General features: G+C 38.2%; 1 protein-coding gene across 1 annotated transcript; it reads right to left on the bottom strand.

Moving 5' to 3' along the window:
• Window positions 1-15: 15 nt before the first annotated feature.
• Window positions 16-23,049, bottom strand: si:dkey-16l2.16 (ras-related protein Rab-35). Its single transcript, XM_041778024.1, has 7 exons — window positions 22,882-23,049; window positions 16,550-17,415; window positions 7,914-7,964; window positions 5,864-5,987; window positions 5,650-5,774; window positions 3,834-3,958; window positions 16-3,275 (listed from the first exon to the last, which is right to left on the bottom strand). Exons 2-7 carry the CDS (start codon window positions 16,602-16,604, stop codon window positions 3,126-3,128), a joined length of 630 nt encoding a protein of 209 aa, XP_041633958.1. The 5' UTR covers window positions 16,605-17,415; window positions 22,882-23,049; the 3' UTR covers window positions 16-3,125.
• Between the last annotated feature and the right edge of the window lie 303 nt (window positions 23,050-23,352).

Consider the following 23,352-nt stretch of genomic DNA (forward strand, 5'->3'; position numbering starts at 1 on the left):
TTAGGCACAGAGAGCTCAGGATTTATTGCTTTATTTGCATTTGGACATGTTTGCTAGGCAACAGAGATTTACATTAAAAAAACAACAAAGACATCTTAATAACAGGAACATTTTAGGTTTGAGGTTTGACACTTTAGTGGAGGATTATTGGCCTCATTCAGAGTGAAATAAGGCGAACAGATCGCACTCATCACACCGTTAGTAGGTCACAGCTGTAAGCTACTGTGACCAGTTTCCCTTTCAGTGGTAAAATACTCGACTGGATTAAGACAGAAATAAAACCATCGGTCCATTACAGCGGCTCTCTAGTGCAAAATTAAAGAACCATCCCAGTGTTTCTGATCCTCTCACCACAATCTAACTCGCTTTAGACCTCACTAACCAACACTCTTTAGAGGAAGATTGTTTCTGGTTTATGAATGGGTTTCAGCCTTCAAATCAACCCGCGGAGACTTCAGAGTTCAGCTACATCATGCCAGCTCTGGTTTTTCACCATGTTTGGAAAGAAGAGCAAAATGTGTGATGGATTGTCTACAGCAGGATGTCTACAGTCGACATCTGCCTGTTATTTGCAGCCTTTTTGTGTTCAAGTGAAAAAATCTACTTGTTGATGCAAAAAAGGACGAGCAGAAGGTCATCTAGATGTTTAGAAACAATCCTCTTGGAAGCCAGAACATCCACACATTTAATTATTAATAAACAAGTTTACCCTTGAGTTATGGTTAAGGTACAAAAAAAAACAACTCACAAGACATCTGATGGACTTAAATCAGCCTCCACATGTCTGTGAGGCTTTCTTGACAATTAGAAATAGCCTAAAGGTGTTAAAACAAGAGGGGCATGAGCTCTAATCTCATGGTGTTCGTCTGGTTATTATTGTGCGTTTCAGTTGAGAGTTTTTGTCCAATTTGGCCTAAAAGAAAGGCAGAGGATTCCTAGATATATTACATTTTTTACATGTGAAAGGCATGGATATTTAGAGAAATTACAGTCCAGATACAAATGCTATAGACTGCTAAAATATAAGAATGCATCATCTTAATATTAAGAAAGAACTTCCTAATGAAAGGAACGAAAAGAACAACAGTTAAGCCAGAGTTTGGAGCCTTAAAATTAGAAGTACAGGAGACTCGGCTCCTTTTATTTCATGCTGATGTTTATCGTGCATGTCTGTTAAAGTTTAAGGCAGAAATATCAGGATTGTTCTCTTGTTAAGCACAGATATTTGATGGAAATTTTCATATTAAGCTGACCAGAATATTTGTGTGTTCCAGCTGAGATTTTAACCCTGGTGGTGGTGCTGATGAAAAGGTCATAGGTCACTGAAAATATTAGTATTCCTATCTCAAAGGCTTTAATGTTAAGAGAAAACTATGAGCAAAAACAGAAAAAAATTTAGACTTGTATTGGGATGTGTTTTAGACATGTTTTTATCAGACCTGCAAGGAAATGAGCTCTAAATGTCATGATATCCTGGCGGTGATTATTGTGTTTTTTAGTTGAAATTTTTTGGCCGGTTTTGCCTCAAAGAAAGGCTGAAGAATCCTGATCATTTTCAGGTTTTTACCCTTGAAAAAGATTGATATTGAGAGGACAATTTCATGCTAATATGACCTATAAATGTTTGAGATTTTACCTCAAAACAAGAATAATTCAGCTGATTCTGGAGGCTTACATTATGTAGTTCTAAGAAATATCCTAGAGGTGTTTAAACCAGAGAGCAAGACAGAGAGCTCCTAATTTATTGGTATCTTGCAGCTCATGAATTTTGTTATTTCAGATGCAACGTTTCGCCCAATTTAGCCTTAAAGAAAGATTTAGGAATCCTGTAAATATCTGTGCTTTTTAGAGGTAAAATCAAAATACTGAGAGGAAAATGTCTGACATTAATTTGAACGGTACATCTTTGTGTTTCAAGACAGATTTTACTGTACACACACAAAAAAAGATCAAGCTAATTTTGGAGGCTTATATTTAGTAATTTGTAAGAAATGTTGAAGCTCTAAATTTAATGTGTTTCAATTGAAACTTTTTGCCCAGTTTGGCCTTAAAGAGAGGCTGAAGAATCCTGTAAGTACCCATGCTTTTGAGAGGTAAAAATCATAATAGAGGGAAATTTCTGACATTAATTTGACCTGAATATTTTTGCTTATAAGTTGAGATTTTACCCTAGTGGTGGGTCCGATAAATAGACTATCTTTGGGGCATCGGTGTTATGAAATAGTGCAATTTGGCTCTTGTATTTCAGGGAAACAGAGAATCTAAAATATTAAGAATCATCCTCTGTGGAGCATAAATATGAGAGAAAATCTGAAGATTTCCCCATTTTAAGTGAATAATTTAACCTCATGTTGTCGGTCATTTAAAATGTCAGCGTTCCTCCTCTGGTGATCACGAATATTAACAGAGGATTTTGTGATAAATAAGACAGTTAGGGTCTGAGTCCACAGCCGCTAGTTTTTACACCGACAGCGTCCACAACCCTGTCTCAGAGTGATTCTTGGTGGTTTTTATAGTTGATAGGGACTTTGTTTTTGTCAATAGTAATCAGAGCATTGCTAATAAACAGCTCCATGTGCTCCATGTAAACTTTTCAAGGAAAAATCTACAGAAAACATGAAGACAATGGAAAAAAAACCCTTTTCTGGTGTGCAGCAGCTGTAGACCTGAAACCTCATCCTTGAAAAGACAATTCACATCCTTCGCCCCTTTCTGATTCTGACTGGTCAGTGCAAAAACAACAGCGGCTGTGGACATAGACCCTTCATATTGGAGATGCCTTTAAGCTACAAACGAGCTTTAACTTTCAGTGTGGTTGGTAGTAACTGCAGCTCAAATTCAAAAACACCAGAATGGTCCTTTAACTGTTGGAACCTCCAGGCTGCTGCATGAGTCAGTGCAGATGGACTATTCCTCCATATTTCTCAGTTACGTTCACTGACCTCTGTCCTGTTAGGTTGAACTCGGCGTGGTAACAGCGAACCTCAGAGTTTTTAACATTCACGTCTGAAGGATTAAACCCCGCTCCTCTCCTCTCCTCTCCTCTCGTCTCCTCTCCTAAGGCACCGGTTTCCCTCGTGTTTCCTTGCGATGAGCGCCGAGTTGCTTTGGTTCGTGTCCCAGTCTCAGCAGCACTTCTTCCCTCTCTTCCTGCGGTCTCGGTCTCTCTGGGCGTTGATGTTCACCATGTCTTTCTCTCGCTCGCGCTCCCTCTCCGCTCGGTTCTGGCTCTGCTTCTTGGCCCGGAGAACCATGCGAGTGAACGCCATGAACATCTGTGCACACAACAGCATCCAGTTATAGGAGGATGTTCTACAGCTGCAGTCATTGGTCGACGTGAATCTTAACCTCAACTTTCTAACGCAGGCTTTTTATAAATTAAAGGAGCAATTTGTGCTTTTTTAGGTGCTTTATATCAAATGATTGAAAGAAACTTGCATATTATTTCTATTATTTCACCAGAAAAAGTCTTAATGGTGGTCTGGTGCCTGGAAACCAGAAAGTTCTGGAAGTAGCCTAGCACTGCTATGCTAATAAAACTGAGCTTTAATTGTTTTTGCACACTTCTTTGAAAAGTTTACAGCCAAAGCGCTAACATTTGTGAGTTTAATCATGTTAAGGTTCACTGAGGTCTAATATGTCATTTACTAGGGTTTTAATTACCACTGAGTACAACTTTCTTTTTTTTTAATATATTTTTGCTTTTGATTTTATTTTGAAAGGTACAACAGACAGCCTGACTTTATAAAATAAAACCATGCCTTTATGCATGCCAACAGACATCATTAACATTTCCAGGTAATCAGAAAACAGAACAAATCAGTAAATTTCACCTCTTCTACGTTGATATTTTCTTTGGCACTGGTCTCGAACACTCGGACCCCGACTGACTCTCCAAAACGTACAGCGTCCTGCGTGTCCACTTGTTTCCTGGCGGGGTCGTCGTTCTTGTTTCCAACTGAGATAGAAAGGAAGGCAAAAACATGATTTTTACTTTATTTTAGGACTACTGAAAAAGGTTTTCTCATGTTATTATGGTGCATGCCACATAAATGAGCTAAACTGTGGTAAAAACCATGATAGCTGCAGTGTACAGGTCCATTGAGCGCTGTAAAGTACTAGCTCCAACATAGATTCTGTTTAACACTGTGTTTGTCTATATTTTTGTACATTGCAAAAAAAAAAAAAAAAAACAGGTTAAGGAATCAGCAGACTATTTTGTCTGCTAAGCAGAAATACTGTTTGGTTTAATGGAATCTGTTGATTCAGAGAAAAGTGCTGATGAAAGCTTTTACTGCTTTAGAGAAAATCAGGAGAAATAAAAACAATCCCGGCTTGGTCAGCACAAATAAAGGAGACACACTTATCACATCCATTTGCTTCGCATGTCCTTTGTTTTGTTGCTGGGGGCTGAAGTGATCTGCTAGAGTAATTCCACACGTTTAAGTATTTATTCATCCTTGACACCAAAATAAAGGAAAAGGGAAAATGTAACAGTTGTAAAAATTAGCTTTTAAAAACAGATCAGAGTCTGTCCAGCAGATCCAGCACCAAAGGAAAAATCTTTGACTCATCAGCTGCTGATATCTGTTCATCCTGCAGGATTTACTAGGGCTGGGCACTTAATCAAAATGTAGAGTAAATCGCAATGTGACCTTCTGCAATTTTCAAATCGCAGAGGGTGCAATATTTCTTTGACCTTAAGTGTGTTTTTGAAATATCAGTTTAATACATTTTTTTAAACAGAGCCGTTTTGCTCTATAGATAATGCAAACATTGAAGTGCCAATATTTTCTAGAAAAATTGGTAAAAGTTCCTACTTTCCTTGTTTTTGTATATTTCTGTCTTCTTAAAAGTAAGAAATCCATAAAATCCTCACTCCCTTCATTATAATAATCAAATTTGCAATATAGGAAAAAATAATTATTTTAAATTATTTTAAATAATTGCAACATTCTTGTTAAATTGATTGGAAATTTGAGGAGATTTTGCTTAGAAATTTTTTTAAATGTATTTTGACATTTTTAGGAATTTGATTTGAATTTTGGAGGGGAAATTTGCTTTCAAAATTTAAAGTATCTTGAAAATTTGATAAATTTATTTGTAAATTTTGGGGAATTTGATTCAAATTTCTAGGGGAATTAGCTCTGAAACTTTTAAATAATTTCATGAAAATTTGAGAAATTTATGTAAATTTTTAAGAAGTTGAATTGATTTTTGGGGGGTGCTTTGATTTTTTTTAGTATTTTTATGAAAATTTGAGGAATTCATTTGTAATTTTTGGGGAATTTGATTTGATTTTTTTGGGTGGTTGGGTGTTTTTTTTTATTTTTAGTTATTTTCTTAGAAATTTTGAACATTTATTTGTAGATTTTGGCAGATCGGATATAAATTTCTGGGGAAAATAGCTTTGTGTGTTATAATATAGAAAGGTTTATAAGATGAGGAACCTTAAGAATAATCACGTTAAATTGTAATCGCAACGTTGAGTAAAAAAAAATAAATCACATTTAGATTTTTTTCCCAAATCGTTCAGCCCTAGTATTTACTGTTGGTTGTTTGTCCTCAGGGCTGATATCGGCTAATGTTGATGATAAATTGATGCATCCTTTCTAATTAAAAAAACCCTCGGATTGACAGTTGACTCACCCAGGATCTTGCAGACGTTGTCACAGTTCTGGGAGATTTCATTTAACCACCTCTTCACATTGACAAACGACTCTGGATTTGTGACGTCGTAAACGATGATGACCCCGTGGGTGTTTCTGTAGTAGCTGCAGACAGAGAGGAGAGAGGATGAGACATGGCTACGAGGATGAAGAGAGAGCTAGGGCCTATAATAAGATCTGTCCTGTGTTATTACGTTGATGTGATGGTTCTGAATCTCTCCTGCCCCGCTGTGTCCCAGATCTGCAGCTTGACCCGTTCTCCATCCATGTCCACTGTTCTGATCTTAAAGTCCACGCCGATGGTGGTGATGTAGCTGCCTGTGGAAATCAGAACGATATTTCATCAGACTAAGATTAACTGGATTAAATCCTCAAGCAGCAGCTATCAATCAAGGTTATTTTTTATTTAACAACCTGGGTTTCTTTTCTCTGGTCTTGAGATTGAGCCTTAATGTCGGCTCAGTCCTGATTCACACTTGCTCTCCACACATGAGATTTTAACCTTTTTATTCACTGTTATTTATATATTGATGCATCTTATTTATGAGCGCTGTTTTAACTTTGCTGATAAATAAAATGCATTATTATCATTGTTAGAATATTCTGCACGTTCATGTCCAAGGGTAGTGTCCTGGTTCTTGTTGAATGGAGGGGTGGGACTACATGGCCCTTCAGTTTGACATTTTCTAGAGGCATAAGCAAAACTGACTGTTATGGGAACTCTCCCAGAATTCCTTGTGAATCCTCTTTAACATTTGCTGTTTTCATTCATCCACTTTGGAGGGTTTTCCAGCATGAACGGCCTGTTTAAGGTCCTGCCAGAGCATCTCAGTCAGATTTAAGTCCAGACCTTGACTAGACCACTCCAGAACCTTTACTTAGCCTTTAGTCCACTCAGAGGTGGACTTGCTGGTGTGTTTGGGATCATGGTCCTGCTCCATAACCCAGGTGTCCTTGAGTTTGAGGTCATGAACTGATGGTTGGACATTCTCCTTCAGGATTTTCTGATAGAGAGTACAATTCATGGTTCTAGTGGTTCAGGTCCGGGTCCAGATCATCACACTACCACCACCATGTCTGACTGTTGGTCTGAGGTTCTTTATATCAAATGCTGCTTTAGTTTGACTCCAGATGGAACGGGACGAACACCTTGCAAAATTTTTGTCTGGTCAGTACTCATTTCCCAGAAGTCTTTGGGGTCATCAGGATGTTTTTAGTCAAATGTGAGACGAGCCTTTGTGTTCTTTGTGGTCAGCAGTGGTTTTAAACTTGGAACTCTCCCATGATGCCACTGTTGCCCAGTCTCTTTCTGATTGTTGAATCATGAACTCTGACCTTAACTGAGTCAGTGAGGCCCACAGGTCTTTAGATGTTGTTCTGGGTTCTTTTGGGACGTCCTGGATGAGTTGTCCATGTGCTCTCAGTCATTTTGGTAGGACGACCACTCCTGGGAAGGTTTAGCACTGTTCACAGTTTTCTCCATTTGTAGATAATGGCTCTCAGCATGGTTGGCTGGAGTCCTACAGCCTTAGAAATGTCTTTGTAAGTGTTTCCAGACTGATAGTTGTCAGAGACTTTGTTTCTCATCTGTTCTTGAATTTCTTTGATGGCGTCATGATGTGTTGGAGATCTTTAGCCTGCTTCACTTTGTCAGGTAGTTTTTCCCTAAATAAATGGAATTATCCTTGAAAAACTGCATTTTGTATTTACTCAGGTTATCTTTGTCTAATATCAAATGGTTCAGATCATCAAGTGTGACAATAAGAGAGAAGGAAAGGCTAAATACTGTTTCACAGCTCTGTAAATGCTGGCTCAGGAACATGAGAGGTTGTCCCATTTAACAGGGGAAGGTTTCCCTCTGGTTCAAGGGCCAAAGGGGGCACTTAAAGACCAAGGGTAAAAGTCAGAAAAAAGACTGAGCCCTAATATCTGGTATTTGATTTTTTAATCCACATCAGACCACACGGATCATCTCTGTTATGTTCTTCATGATATGTCTGCTGCAGAAGGAGGATGTAACTACAGAAATATCTTCACGTTGCCTCATGTTTCCTCTGTTGAAGTCCTGACAGGTAAGAACAGCTCTGCAGGGAGACACCTGACGTGACCTGATCAAACGTTACCTCTCTGCTTTAAGGTGGAGCCTCATGTGTCACTATTTCTGTATGGAATGCACTGATTTACTGGGATGGCTGATGGGGGTATACTCACTTTACTGGCTGGTATAAAACTGCTGTAACTCACCAGAGAAGGAGTTGTCTGCAAATCGGAGCAGCAGGCTGCTTTTCCCCACGTCTGAAAGAGAAACCGATCAGAGGAAAGATAAGTGAGCAGGTCTCTTTGAGGACATGAATGTGACCAATCAGGAAGAGCCAGTTAGGGTATGGTTTAGAAAGATAAAACCACCCTGTGCTGACTGACAGTCTGCTTCCAGTAAGTCAGAAAAAATTCACAAAGAGCAGGAAAACTAAAGTAAGGCAAGTTCAAGATTACTGGAAATGAACGAGATATGACAGGGAACAAAACCATAAAACCTGCTGAAACTTGTTCACAGGAGAGTTGACTAACTAGATGCAGAGGCCTGATAAAATATTACTCACAAGATTTTACATGTGATTATTCGTCACAACAAGATAATGTTTATCATCTTATGCTTTCGTTCTCAACTGTTAGAACTAAAAGTGGGTTGCAAAACCATTTTCAGACGGCCGCCGGACAAATGTGTAACAATGTGCTTTTATTTTGAAGGACACGTCTGCACCTTTTTGCTCCATTACATTGTGTTCATATCTGCCCCATTTCTCATCAAAACTTTAGGTTATTATTAAAACACTTAAAACATTTGGAGCATGATTTGCTTTTAAAGAGGTAGTAATGGATCCTGAGGCGTCTGATCTGAAGCTCTTTCTGTTACCCAAGAAGAAAACAAGAAAGTTAAACTGCTGGATTATTGCATTTTTAAGGGTCACATATTATTTAAAAATCACTTTTCAGGCTTTTCTAACAAAAATACGCCCTGCCTGTCCAAACCCCCCCCCCCCCCAAAAAATCAGAAAAGTCCATTCCCTCCTCCTCTTTCTTCCTCCAGCTTTCAAAAATGTGTGCTGAAACAAGCCGTTCTCAGATTTTCCCCTCATGATGTCATGTGGGGAGTTAGCCCCGCCCCCAGGTTCTGTTGGCCCTCCCTGCTGGGAAGAAAGTTCTGCCCTCCTCTCCTGTTTAGGAGAGCCACATCTATTAGGCCAAATCCATTTCCTGAGAGGGATATGGTCAGGGGCGGAGTCAGACAGCTCATTAACATTTAAAGCCACAGACACAGAAACGGCTCATTCTGAGCAGCGCTGAAACAGAGGGGTTTTTAGACATGCAGAAATCCAATACTGGAGCGATTTTACAGCAACAAACTTACAGGCATGTTCTGGGGACCCCTGAGACCGATATAAACTTGTCTTAAAGCAGTGGTTCTCACTGGTGGGTCAGCACACAAAAGTGGGTTGCAAAGCTCCTTCCAGTGCCAGGAAAAAAAAAAAAATTTGGCAAAAAGTATTTCAAAGTGTTTGGACATACAGTTCATCCATATATTTTTATCAAGTTTTTATATCAAGTGATAACGAGCACATCTAGGTCTTTTCTCTAAATTTCAACTCATTAACCCCTATGATAAAACTGGTTTCCCTGAGATAATGCAAAATTCCTTGAGAAATTACCAAATTCCCATGGTCTCTGAGGTAAATTTAGTAAAATAAAATATATGCATGCATGTCCTTCAGTAATGATGCTTCTTCAAACATGTTTGTTTGCTCTTTCTCTTTGTTCATTCATGTTTCCTTCCATTAAGGGTCCAAAATGCATTTTTCATCAAAAACACTTGGCAATGATTGGATGGTTTCAGAAATCTGGGTCACGATTGGTTGACAAGGAGGTGGTGGTGGGTCCTAGCTCTAGACCAGTTGAGAACCACTGTCTTAAAGGGTTAAAATATATGACCCTTAACCCCTAACCTGGTAGAAGGCTGAAGTGGAGTGGCGAACCTGACTAATCAGTGCATAATTAATAATATATTAATAATAATATCTTGAATTTATATAGCGCCTTTCAAGAAACCCAAGGATGCTTTACAGGAACACATATACATGGACAAACTATGTGAGGGGTAGGATGAGTGTAAGAGGTGGTTTAGTGAAGACTGTAGGCTGTGGTGAACAGGTGGTGCTTGAGACGTTTTTTTGAAAATGTCCAGAGATGGAGCGCTATGAATGTCTGCAGGAAGAGTGTTCCAGAGGGTGGGAGCTGCACTGAAGGCTCTGTCTCCATAAGTTCGGAGTTTGGTTTTGGGCATGGAAAGTAGGCCGGTGTCTGAAGATTGAAGGTTGCGGGATGGTGTGTATGGATGGAGGAGATCAGAAAGGATAAATGACTTAAAGGTTTAAATGTTTGGACTGGTTTGTAAAAACAAGGTGGAGCAAAGATAAGGCTCACAGGAACCACTGCAGAAACTGAGAACAGTAACACCCCCTCCCTTTCCTCCTCCTAGCCCTAGACTTTCTGTAAACCTGAACTTCCATGACTCTGAATGGCACAAATATCCCTAAAATGACCATGTGGAACATGCATATTACTGGTCCTGTCCTTTCATTCAGGCTTCTACAAAAATGATGCCACAATAGTTTTAAAAACTCTGGATTTTACTATCATTTATGCATTTTCCTCTCTCTATATCTCCTTAATGAACGTCTCAGTCTCAAAGCTCCTGCTAGTGTCTCAAATAAAGACCATTACAAAGTACTGGCTTCAGAGAAAGCGCCCTCCTTCTGGCCTCTTTATAAGAAACAAAGGCATCTTTTACAACAGATGATCTTCTCCATATGGCTCTAAAAATGAGCAGCAGAGAAACGGCAGAAAAAGTGGCGTGTATATTTAGACAATCAGACAGACTTACATTGATAAAAACTCACTCTGCACTAAATCTTCCTCTTAAGAGTTTTTACATTGCTGCAACCAAAAAACATCTGTACATGTGAAACTGAACAGGCTCCTCTGTGCATGGCTCATGATGAGGAAGACTGTCCAGACCAGCATCCAGGTTTTGCTACAGCATTTGTCAGAAACATCATCCTGTAAACGTTATACTGGGTTGTCTGGAGGAGGTTTTTCCCCTCATACTAAACTTCATCATTCTCTTGACTAAAATCTTGTTTTTGAAGCACAAATACAAACATATTTGAGACTAGCCTTTGTTCAGGATAAAGTGCAAGGTCAGCACCTTTTCTAAAACAAGAACTGCTCTAAATAAAATGGTTTAACGTGGAAGGAAAGTTCTTGTTTCAAGTGTGTAGTGGGGTTAAACAACCCTTGACATATTTATTTAATACTAAACTACAGTGTTCTGATACCCCTGCAACTTTCCACAGTTTAACAGGTTTACAGGATGTGGAGGCGAACAATATCACAAACTACTCAGTCCTAATTCTAGTGTCTAGTTTCGTCTATCCAGATGAATGGAGACCAGAGTCTAGTCTAGTACTGAGCTCAGAGGCTAGCTGAGCCCCTTTAACATCTAAATTTTGGTCATAAATATGCTTTTAATTGAAGCAGTGATGTGCTGTCAACAGAATAAACCTCGTGGGGTGAGAGACCGAGTAATGATGAGCCGTTCATGAACGAGCCTGTTCTATGAAACGGCTCTTTCATGTAGCTAGCTCCTGTTTGAGTGCCAGTGTCCTTTCCTCCATCCTTTTTCCTTATACAAACTAAATTTAAAAAGGAAAGCTGGTACCAAATAAAGAGCCGTTTGGGAGCCAAATGATCTGGATGTCTATAAACAGATTTCCCATCACAATAAGAGAGACTGGATGGACATCAGCTGAGGAAACCCGGGTAAGATCAGAGTTTGATGTGCTGAACCAGGAAAGAACTGGACTGAACCAAATCGGACCACTTTGTGGAAACAGACTACACAGGAGTGTTGTGTGACATCGCTTGTCTAGGTTTTAAACTGAGGCTTTTTAATCCGTGTCTACTGCCATTTCTCTGAGGTTTTTTGCCTGAAAATTTCCCTACTTTCAGGAAACAAAAGTAGCTTAAGAATTAAGATGTTTGTATTTTTGCATTTTAAAACACTTGGCATAGTCATAAAGAGCTCTGAACATGGTCTTTTGGTAGAGTTTCCTCCTTTCCTAGAGTTTCACTTCCTGTCCTCTAACAGGTGTTCCCCGCTGCTGCGTGACGCCATCTGCAAATAACCTTGTATCCAAGAGCCAAAAACTATCGGAAGAAATGAGCAGTTTCCTGGAAGCATCATTTAAGAGGTGAATTAATCAGCAGCTAAACCTGCATCCACACTCATCATGAATGCTTGTTAAAGCATGTGCGCTGTGTTTACATGTTTACATGACAATCAGCTGGAGCAAATGCTCCAGATTATGTCAAGGCTTCAGTGTAGGCCACACTGATGGAAATCTAATCACTGCACAAAAATAACTCTCTGCAGGTCGGCCTCGAATGACTCAGCACTCAGGTCCCCTGTCTGACGCTCAGACTAGATCAGACAGCCTGGCAAAATCCCTGATTTCAGGGAAATCCGATTGCAAATGCACTTTTTATAAATACGGCTGTAGGAACATTGAAGAGTCAATAGAAGAGCGGTTAAAGGAAGCTTTCCTCACTCTGTTTCTCTGGATGATCAGACTAGAGTTTGAACGGTCGATGGCTCGGAAAACAACAAATTAAGACCCAAAAAGACAAAAGGGCAAAAAAAGCCTCGACTCATGCTTTTGTACTGTAAAGATTTGTCACGAGTTGTCCATAGAATTTCTCACAGCAAGCCCAACAGAGCAATAGTATCTCCACTGCTGATTTAATGAACAGTACATTTACACAATGTCCAACCAAAATGTCAAAATCGTCTCATCTGCTTTGACAAACACCTGATCAAAGATCTTTTACTGAAGTTACAAAGAGAAGTAGCTAATCTGCACAATTTAGAAGCTGAAACCAGCAGATATTTCCTTATTTTGACCATCCAACGTCCATCCTTATCGTTTCCCTTCAGCTAAAGGATTCTGAACCAATCAGACTTTACAGAACAACTAAAAGCTTCAAATGTAAGAGCATCAGGTGGAAAAACTAAAAGATCCCCACAGACCTCTCTTCAAACTGCCAGCTGATAAGAATCAGGATCACTAAGTGAGTCACGGTTGATCCTGGTCTGACAACATTACCAGCCTCTCAGGTCCTCTAAAACCTCCAGGGCTCGTTTCAGTTCTCAGATGGGATTTCTGTAAAATGAAACTGACTAAACATACACACGGCTGATACGAGGTGAGGAGGTTCACAGGGAACCACAGAGCGGAGAGCGGGCCGCAAACGTCTGTGCGGAAACTAGTCATCAGAAATTTCACAGTCCAGCACAGCCATTAGTTGTTCACAATGCATTGTGGGATACAATGAGTGCAATAAATCGGGTATAATAAGCTCACTCAGATTTCAGGCACAGAAGAAAATGCCTTTTTACTAGTGAAAGGGAGGGAATGTGGCTGGACTCATCCCATATTTTTGGGATGACAGTGTGAGGGGATTTTGTCTAAAATATTTGATGATTGAATACGACATTTTTAGCCACATAGGGCATCAATAGAGCTTCAGTGTTGTTTAATTTTGACTAGAATCACATCACAGTTCTACTATTGTGGTAACCGTTTGTTATTTCTTTACAGAAGATAAATATCCACATCTATACTGTGTACTATCTTTGTTTCCTCATGTTTTCTTATTGACCAGCAGGTGATGTTTTTTAGTTGCTGTTTCTAAAAGTCCAGGATCCTTCTGAGTCTGGTCCCACGGGGGCGAGGCCAGAATCCACCCTGGTAAATATTAAACACACATTTGGAACAGGCGAGCGAGTGTTGGAGGTTACGTCATAGGAATGGTCACACCCATTCGATACTGGAGAAGATACCGACAACAGCATTGTTCAACTTTTACGCAGTAGCGTCTAACTAGGGCTGGGCAATTAATTGAAAATTAGATTAAACTGCAATATTACTTTGACCGGAAATTTGTGTCAAAATACCAGTTTTAACCTGCAGCAGAGATGTTATGCATGACATATCATGCAATCATCCTTTTTTAAGAATATTCTACAAAAAATCCTCCCTTCATTTAGTAATTTTTTTCAATATGAAAATGACAAAAACCCTTCAATGCAACAGCCCATATCCAATTTGCAATATGAACCAAAATCATCAGAATGAGATATCTTTAGAGAATTGTTTGTTTTGTTTAGGACTAAAGAGAGATAACCCTTTAAACCTACGGGATCGCCGGCGCTCCTGTTTGCATTTCTATCTTTACCCGCAGGTAGAATTGTAACCAAATGAGAGCAATAAATCTCTTTGCATATAAAACTGGAGGAGTAAAATGAACACATCACACATTCAATGTGTTCCAGAGTTCTGTTTCCTTCTAGAAATATTCGTCCATCTGTTGCAGAAATGTAGTACCAAGTGCACACATCTAAACAATATAATTTAATATAACCCGGGCTTTAACTGTGTTGTTTTCTTGCAGGTCATGAGTCACTTGTTATTGTTTAGCATGTTCTTCTCCAAACACATGTATGCTCAAAACTATCTGGTACACTTAGAGATTTGATTTCACTACTGTAAACAGTTTATTTTCTTAAAAGATGCTGTCTTTTTGCAAATTAAGCACAATTTCATTCTATTTTTCTTTATGCCAGAGTTTATGAGGATGAGTGTATTTCAAAAATGAAGTTATGAACATACTAGAAACAATTTTTTGTGGGTTGAAATGATCTTGTGCACCTTTTCTTACAATCACAATTTTGAGGGATACAGCTGTGACATCTCTGTATTCAGAAAAATGTGTAAAAAAATGCTTTTCATTTTTCTTGTGGGGTTTTTTTTTTGCACTTTTGAGCAATTTAATTTGTTACTATAGACCACAGGTGTCAAACTCAAAGTCCGGGGTCCAAATCCGGCCCATGGAACAGTTAAATTGCCCGCAGGATGGTCTCATATTTCTGTTCTAACTGGCCCATCAGTCTGAGGTCTGCAGATTTCCTCAAGTATAAAAATGTGAACGTATCCTTGATGATTTAAGATTTCCTTGTTAAGTCACAAAATCTGAAAAAGTAAGGAGTAAAAATATTTAGATAAGAAGTCAGGAATGTGGGAAGAGAAATTAATTTGTGTTTTAATTTCACATTTTCAATTGAGCATCTCACAATTAGGACTCAAACTTAGGATTTTGACTTTTAATTTCATACTTTGAGCATTTACACTCATAATTTTGACTTCTCATAATATTTTGAGCTTTAAGATTCATAATTCTAATTTTTAAGTGATATTTTGACCTTTTTAACCAATTATTTTGTATTTTAGCTCATATTTTTAACTCCAGGCTTTTCTTCATAATCCCATAGTTTGATCTTTAAGACTCACAATTTTAAATTTTGAATCATATTGTGACTTTTGATTTCATGATTACAAATTTTATTTCATATTTTGACCTTTTAAACTCGTGATTTTGACTTTCTCTCTAATATATTTGCCATTAAAAATAACATTTTTCAACTTCAATTTCATGTTTTGACCTTTTTGAACTAATGAATTTATTTTTCTCAGATTGTGAGCCTTTAAACTTATCTTTTTATCTTTTTACATGTTACAATCATTTATCTTCAGTGCCAAGTTTTTTTTCTATATATTTTATTACCGGTGAAACAAGGTTGACAGTTTCTGGTTCAAAAGGTGACCCTGTTGGGCCCTCAGGTTAGTCCTGAATCCAGAATCCAGTCCCTGCTGTGACTGAGTTTGACACCCCTGCTATAGACTTATCACAAATCATTACAATTTGGGTTCTAAGGGTTGTATTGATATAAAGCCAATTCAAATACTCCAAAAAATGGCACTACAGAATGTAAAAATGTAAAGATACGCTCTGGTGGACTTGTTCTACGGTAGGTCATAAAGGGTTAAGGCACAGCTGCTTATCAAATCACCATAACGGGGAAAAAAACGCCATCAGATTATTTTCCAAAATCGTTCAGCCCTATGTCTAATATGCTATAACTTCATCACATAATCACTATTATATAATATAATCATATTCTATGGTGCTGCTTTTACCCGTCCAGCTTCACCTTGGATTGTGGGTAAATCCTGCTTGCATGCAGAGGATATTTATGTGGATTCTTTAAAACTGGCTTTGAGAAACTACACCTGACATGCTTCCACTGCTGACTTCCTGCATTCTTCCTCAGAGGAGTCACATGATCTTATCAGCTGACTTTCTGATCGTCCTACCACGCCCCCTGTCTTTCTGGAGGACAGTATCCCAGGTGTGGGGCAACATGTAGGTAATCCCCCTCACCCCGGTCCATAGTCCTGAATCTGAATAGGGTCCCTAATCCATCTGTTGCACTCTGAATGAATAACCCAGGTGTTTCCCCAACCTATGATGTGGTTTTCTCTTTTGCAGTGGTCTGATGTGTCTGATCGCAGGATCAGCGGATAAACACATCATAGTGACAATGTGTGACTGTTCTGATGAAGACTGCAGGAAGTCAGCAATCCAAACAAGTAGAGATAATTCAAAACTTCACCTGTTGGTCAATAAGAATACACGGGAGAAAAATATGTTTTGGGATAACAGTATGAACTTATTTTACAAGCTTCGGTTAAAAATACCCAGCTATAGTTTTAGTTAAAAGTGATAGTGATGATGAATTAGAAAATCTGGATCAAACATGTTTTAAAGCTCCAAAACTGTCCTTTACTATAATCTCAGACTCTGGGTCTCCACAAACAGCATGCTTTGACTTCATCTGAACCTTAAATGAATGAAAAAGTACTAACTGGAGTCTCCGATGATGAGCAGCTTAAAGAGATGATTGTAGTCCTTCCCCGCCATGTGGACGGCCTCTAACTGGATCTGCCAGTAAAATCAGTTTCATAGGAGGAGGCGATACTCTTCTTGATCTCTCTACTGGTTTGGTTTTTGTTCACCCCTCCCGATGCTAAGACCTCTGAGTGACGTACGTCCAACGATCAGGCATTCCCATGCTGAGAAGAGGACGTTTCCAGTTTGAAATTGGCCCTTTCCAGTTCTGCTTTATCCTTGAGTTTCAGTGCTAATGTTCATTTCTTTGGTTTCAAAGTGAAACCACAGCAGCCAGCAGAAAATGACGCCTTTCTGAGGAGCTCTGAGCTAATGATTCATTCTTGACGGTGGAGAACGAGCGCATGCTTCCACCTTAGTTCCAGTTCCACCCAGTGACACCAGTGTGGGGATTTCCAAATCAAGGAAACTCAGATTTCTGCATTAAACTCAGAGTTGTGTCAGTGTTACTCCCTTGTTTCTCCTCAGTGACGACAGTAAGATTTCACAAGAGTCTTTGCATTAAGACACTGAAGCCTCCATGACAGAGGGAGTCTGTGGTTGGTGCTGAAAGCCAAATACACGGGTGAGACGACAAGTGATCAAGAACCCAGTTAAAGCTCTGAGCTCCTAAACCGCTCACTCATTAACTCCATCCCTTTAGGAAAAAGAAACTGAGCTGTTCCCCTTTATACTCCGGTTCAGGGGTGGTTACATCTGCTGAGGTTCCTTTAAACTGGTCCCTTATTTCCACCTCAGTTCCTCTAGCGGGTGTGTGCACAGTCAGCCGTTCCCTGTTTCGTTACATGAGCGGGACTCTCGCTTCTTGCTTCTTTAAAAAGAGCTGAGCAAAAACACAGAGAGAGAAATCAACCGTTAGTTAGAGGAAATCAGCCACTGTACCGTCATAAACTTTATAGTTGTTGAAAACAGCGTGCCCCTCCTTTGGCCACCTCCCTCCTCAAACAACAGCTGAGTCCCTAAATATAACTTCCTCATCCTGCTTTATCCACCCCCATCCTATAACTTAACAGGGTTAGCAGGGCAGCAGCATCACACACTCAATGACAATCCGCCTGTCACAGATTTTTCCTGACTCACCAGGTTAAAAAAGAAACTAAAGCAGGAGCGCTGCATGCTAACATTACAGCATTTTTCCATGAAAACAGGAAAGGCTGCGGCCGCCTTTACTATTAATGAAACTAAAGTAATGTGAGATATTTAAGCCTCGTAGAAGTGTACTAGAAGCGTACTAACGAAAATGATGCTGACACAGATGTGAAGCTGGTTGCTATTGCTGATGTTTTTTCATGACTGTCAACTCAACATTTTCACTGTTTGACCATAAAACAGGCGACTTCCTCTGCCCGGCAACAAAAACTTCTTTGAATCAGCAGTTCAGTGAACTCTGTACCAGCAAGAAAGTGACTGGGCACAAAAAACATCAGCTACAATATCAGCTCAGGCCGATGTAGGGCTGGGCAATTAATCGAAATGTGAATTAAATCGCAATGTGACCTTCTGCAATTTTCAAATCGCAGAGGGTGCAATATTTCTTTGACCTGAAATGTGTTTTTGAAATATCAGTTTAATACATTTTTTAAGCAAAGCTGTTTGCTCTACACATAATGCAAACATTCAAGTGCCAGTATTTTCTAGAATGATTGACAAAAGTTTATACTTTCCTTGTTTTTGTATATTTTTGTTTTCTTAAAAATAAGAAATCCATAAAATCATCACTTTCTTTATTACAATTCATATCACATTTGCAATATAAGACAAAATAATTGCAATAAGACAATTTTTTCTTAGATTGATTTGAATTTTGAGGGGATTTTTGCTTTGAAATATTTTGATATTTTTGCAGAAATTTGAGAAATTTATTTCGACATGTTTAGAAATTTGATTTGAATTTTGGGGAATTTGCTTTGAATTTCTTTGGAAATTTGTTTAGCAGGTTTTAGGTATTTTAATGGAAATTTTTAACATTTATTTTTAAATTTTTGGAAATTTGATTCAAATCTCTGAGGGAATTAGCTTTGAAACTTTTAGGTAATTTCATGAAAATTTGAGAAATTTATTTGTAAATTTTTAAGAAGTTGATTTGATTTTTTTTTGGGGGGGGGGCTTGATTTTTTTTTTTTTTAGTATTTTTATGAAAATTTGAGGAAATCATTTGTAATTTTTGGGGAAGCTGATTTGATTTTTTTGGGTGGTGGGGCAGGTTTTTAATTTTAAGCTATTTTCTTTGAATCTTTGAACATTTATTTGTAGATTTTGGCAGATTGGATATAAATTTCTTGAGGGAAATAGCTTTCTGTGTTATAACATAGAATGGTTTATAAGATGAGGAACCTATAAAGTAGTCACAAGCTAAATTGCAATTGCAATGTTGGGTGAATGATTTGAAAAAATAATATAAATGCAATTCTTTTCCCAATGTTGAAATTTCATATGTGATTATTTTTAGGTTCCTCATCTAATGTGTTGTTCAACAAACACAAGCAATGCATCATTCTTTATCACAGCCAGCACAATATTAGGTATAGTGAACTAGGGATGAACAATTATATATATAAAAAAAAAAATCTAACTGTGATTTTGGCTCACAGAGTTTAAGCCTGATATCAATCACTATACTGAAGGGGGTAAGCATTTCTTTAATATTCTTGTTTTGAATGGAAAAAAAATCATGAAGAAGAAAAGCATGATTTTTATTAAGAAAAAAAAAAACTTTAAAAAATCCCCAAAAGAAACCTGAATGCATGCATAATGTGTAGAGGATATAATCTTGGCTGCATTTTTTTTTTATTAAACTGGTATTTTGATGTTTCAGGTTAAAGAAAATTGCACTGTCATTGATTGCAGCAGAAATTTAACCCTTTCAGTACAAATTCAAGTGCAAAAATTTCTGCTATTTGTAAAAATCAAACCTGGGGGCGGGGCTAACTCCCCACATGACATCATGAGGGGAAATCTGAGAACGGCTTATTCCAGAAAGGTGCAGAAAGAGAGGGGGGAATGGTTTTTTTCTGATTCTTGGGGGGGGGGGATTTTGGACAGGCCAGGGGCACGTTTGTGTTAGAAAAGCCTAAAAAGTGATTTTTGCGTAATATTTCCCCTTTAAATTAAGATTTTAGTAGACTGTCATAACAGCGCCCAATAGGAAACCATAAAAAAATGCAATCTCCTCTAACGCCAAATATGGAAAATGGCTGACATTTCATGACGAACAGGAAAAACTGAACATTTGAAGCCATGACTCCATAATCAAAGCTTAATATCATAAAATGCATGTTTTTTATTGTGATGGCTTGGGGGTCAAAATTGTGGTTTTCATGGGACATTTTTGGTCGCCAACAGCCTGAGTGCATATAAAAGTCTGCAGGGCTTATCATTGTCCTGTTACAGGTTCTATTATTACAATTTAAAAATCTATTGAGAAAAAAAACACCTCCAGAAATTAGGGCTGAACGATTTGGGAAAATAATCTAATTGCGATTTTTTTCCCCAATATTGTAATTGCAATTTAAAAGCAATTATTTATTCAGTTCTTCATCTTATGTATTAAAACACAAGCAATAAGTTGTTCTATCCAATAACCAACACAATTTTGAAAAAGTATCAAATTGTGATGATTTTGACTCATATAGCAAATTGTATTGAATTGTTGTATTCAAGGGAATGATTGTTTTTTTATGACATTCTCATGTTTAATAAGAAAAACATACAAAAATTAATAAAGTACTTTTTTTGTAGATTATTCTAAAAATATGGCACTTGAATGATTGCATATGTAATGCATACTATCTCTGCTGCAAAAAAGGGTTTTAAACTGGTATTTTGACATAAATTTCAGGTTAAAGAAATATTGCACCTCCTGCGGTTTGAAAATTGCAGCAGGCCGTATTGCGATTTAATCTAATTTGCAATTAACTGCCCAGCCCTACCTGCAATATTGCGATTTGAAATGCGACTATTTAGGTTCCTCATTTTTTCTGTTGTTTAACAAACATCAGCAAGAAATCATTCCATATCATAACAAGTACACTATTAGATAAGTTAAACTAGGGCTAAATTTAGAAAAAAAAAATCTTACTGCCATTTTGGCTACTAAAGCAAATTTGATATCAATTCCTGTATTGAAGGGGATGATCATTTCTCATATTCTTCTTATTTTGATGGAGAAAAATGAATGCATGAGCAAGAAAAGTAAGATTTTTGTAAGAATTAAAATTAAATAAAAAGATACTTGAAGGTTTGAATAACGTAAAAAGTAGTGACACTCAACGCGTGACTCTAGAGCCACATGTGGCTCTGTTATGTCTGAATTTTAAATATTATTTCCCCAGAAAACCTTAAAAAAGGGAAACTTTTTTTTCACTTTTCACCCATTTGTGCTACCTTTCGTCATTGAATACCACTTTTTTCCTACTTTTTTGCCCATTTTTCCACTTTTATTCCATTTTTGCCTAAAAGGACTATCTTTTGCCATTTAATACCACTTTCCCCTGCTTTTCTTACCCATTTTGTCCCTTTTCACCCTTTTTTCTCTGCATTTTGACCCAATTAAGCTACTTATTGTCATTAAATACCACTTTCTTCCCTAGTTTTTGCCCATTTTAGCCAATCTTGACTGCTTTTTGCCCATTTTAGTCACTTTTCACTCTTTTTTTTTCACGGTTTTGCCACTTTTGGACCATTTTATGCCAACTGTACCTCATTTCTTGTCACTTCTTACCTATGTTTGCTACTTTCTGACCCTTTTTCCAACTTTCCTACCCATTTACACCCATTTTGTTGCTTTTTGACCATTTTTGCCACCTTTAACTTGTTGTTATTGCTACTTAAGCTGTTTCTGCCACTTTTCATCATTTAGACTGTGGCTCTTGCAAAGATGTTATTCAACTATTTGGCTCTTTGGTTGAGCAGAGTTGAGTAACGCTGGTATAAAGCATAAAAAAGAAAAAAGGTTGTATCAAACTGCTATTTTGACAGTTTTCAGGTTAATGTAATATTGCACTGCCTGCGATTTGAAAATTGCGGCATGCCATAGTGCAATTTAATCTAACTAGTTTGCGATTAATTGCCCAGCCCTATTTGAGTTCCAAAATCTGCTATGTTAATATTAACATAAAGGCCTTTAGTTGTGCATTTGACAAGAGAGAAAATCAATTTATTTAAGTTTATTTCAGAGTTTCACTGAACTTCCAGCTATGACGAATTAAAGAGGAACACCAGTAGATTAATTAACAGTTATTACTCAAACAACATTTATTAAGAGATGCTGACCGGAGGCAATCGCGTGTATTTTTCTATTATTTTAAACGTAGTTTGGTGCATCACGCCTCCTTAGACTAGAGGACATTAGGGAGGTCAACCAGGCAACAGAAGGAGAAATCCGGTACTGACTGTTAAAAACAGTCAGGATAAACGGTTGGAAAGAACCGCTGATATTACAACGGCAGTAGCAGTATTTCATGTAAAATAACAGTTAAAACGGAGACGTGTTTACGACGACAACTCACCTTGTACCGACACGATGTCGTTTTAGAGAAGTACACACCAAACTCCATATGAAATAATTTGGTTTTTAAGGAAACTACAAAAATATCTTTCTAACACTCTTAAAATGAGATTTAATAACGTCTCAGAGAGTAATCTACAGTTCGGCTAACATCAAAAACAACGTCATTGGACGGTTGGCTAGCATAACCCGACTTAAAACGTCATTGTTGTTATTTCACAATAAAACGAAGGAAAAGTCAAAAACTAAGCGCTGACTTCTTTAACCCTGTTAGCGAAGAAATCATTAATATTTATTAGAGTGTTAATTCGTGTTTTATATAAGAAGAACCGTTGCTACACGGCTACTAAACTTTGCCGTGTCCAGATTTCCTAGCCAGTTCGGTGTTATGGTTTGAAGAGAGACCGTGTCAACTGGTGATTCTTCAGCCGAATGAGATTGTAGTTGTCGTAGTCAGCATTACAGAATATGAAAGGTCCTCGAGTCTGAATTTTCATCAGAGACACACCTTATAGAGTTTATGAGTTTATGAGAAAGGAAAATCCTTCAACTAAAGGTTCTGGTTCGGCCCACTTCTGTTTTCGACGTCTTCAGTTCCACGACAACCGCAGACGCATACAGCTGCAAGTCACCACTTAACACGGTCACTAGCTACACCGTAACACTTGTTCAGGAGTGCCGATCCGTGGGCCTGACCCTAGCCTGACTCTAACACCAGGACGTCAGAAAACTTCTCACTTCTCGAGGAAACTTTAAAGAACTCAGACATAAATAAAAACTCACCGTGTAGTTTTCGTTGTTCCTCGTTGTCAGTGTGTGGTTCATGGTTACAGCTCCGCGGTAGGCGTTGTTCTAGTCCGGGAGGAGTGCTCTGGATCTCCGCTCCGGTCGGAATGTCTCCCAGCCGACCGACCACACCTGACTGTCTGCAGCTGATGACCCATTCTCATCATCTGAGGCTGCGTTCACGTCATGTGGGAAAAACCTGCACCGAACAACTTCAGTGTGGCAAAATAAAGGGCTACTACATTTTTTTTTTCCCTGGAAGTTTAAACATTTTTGCTTCATGTAGGGATGGGAGGGGCAGCTGTGGTTTCTGAGAGGGCCCCTTTCATTTTATTGTCAATGCTAGAGGGCCAAATTGTCATAAATTGCAACATATTCTCAATTTAACCACTGTGATTACAAATCATCTAATGAAAGGCCCAATATGTTGTTTTGATGATCATTTATTATACTAACATTTATGTTTTT

Source organism: Cheilinus undulatus, linkage group 21 (genome assembly GCF_018320785.1).
Source record: "Cheilinus undulatus linkage group 21, ASM1832078v1, whole genome shotgun sequence".
Taxonomy (NCBI): Eukaryota; Metazoa; Chordata; class Actinopteri; order Labriformes; family Labridae; genus Cheilinus; species Cheilinus undulatus.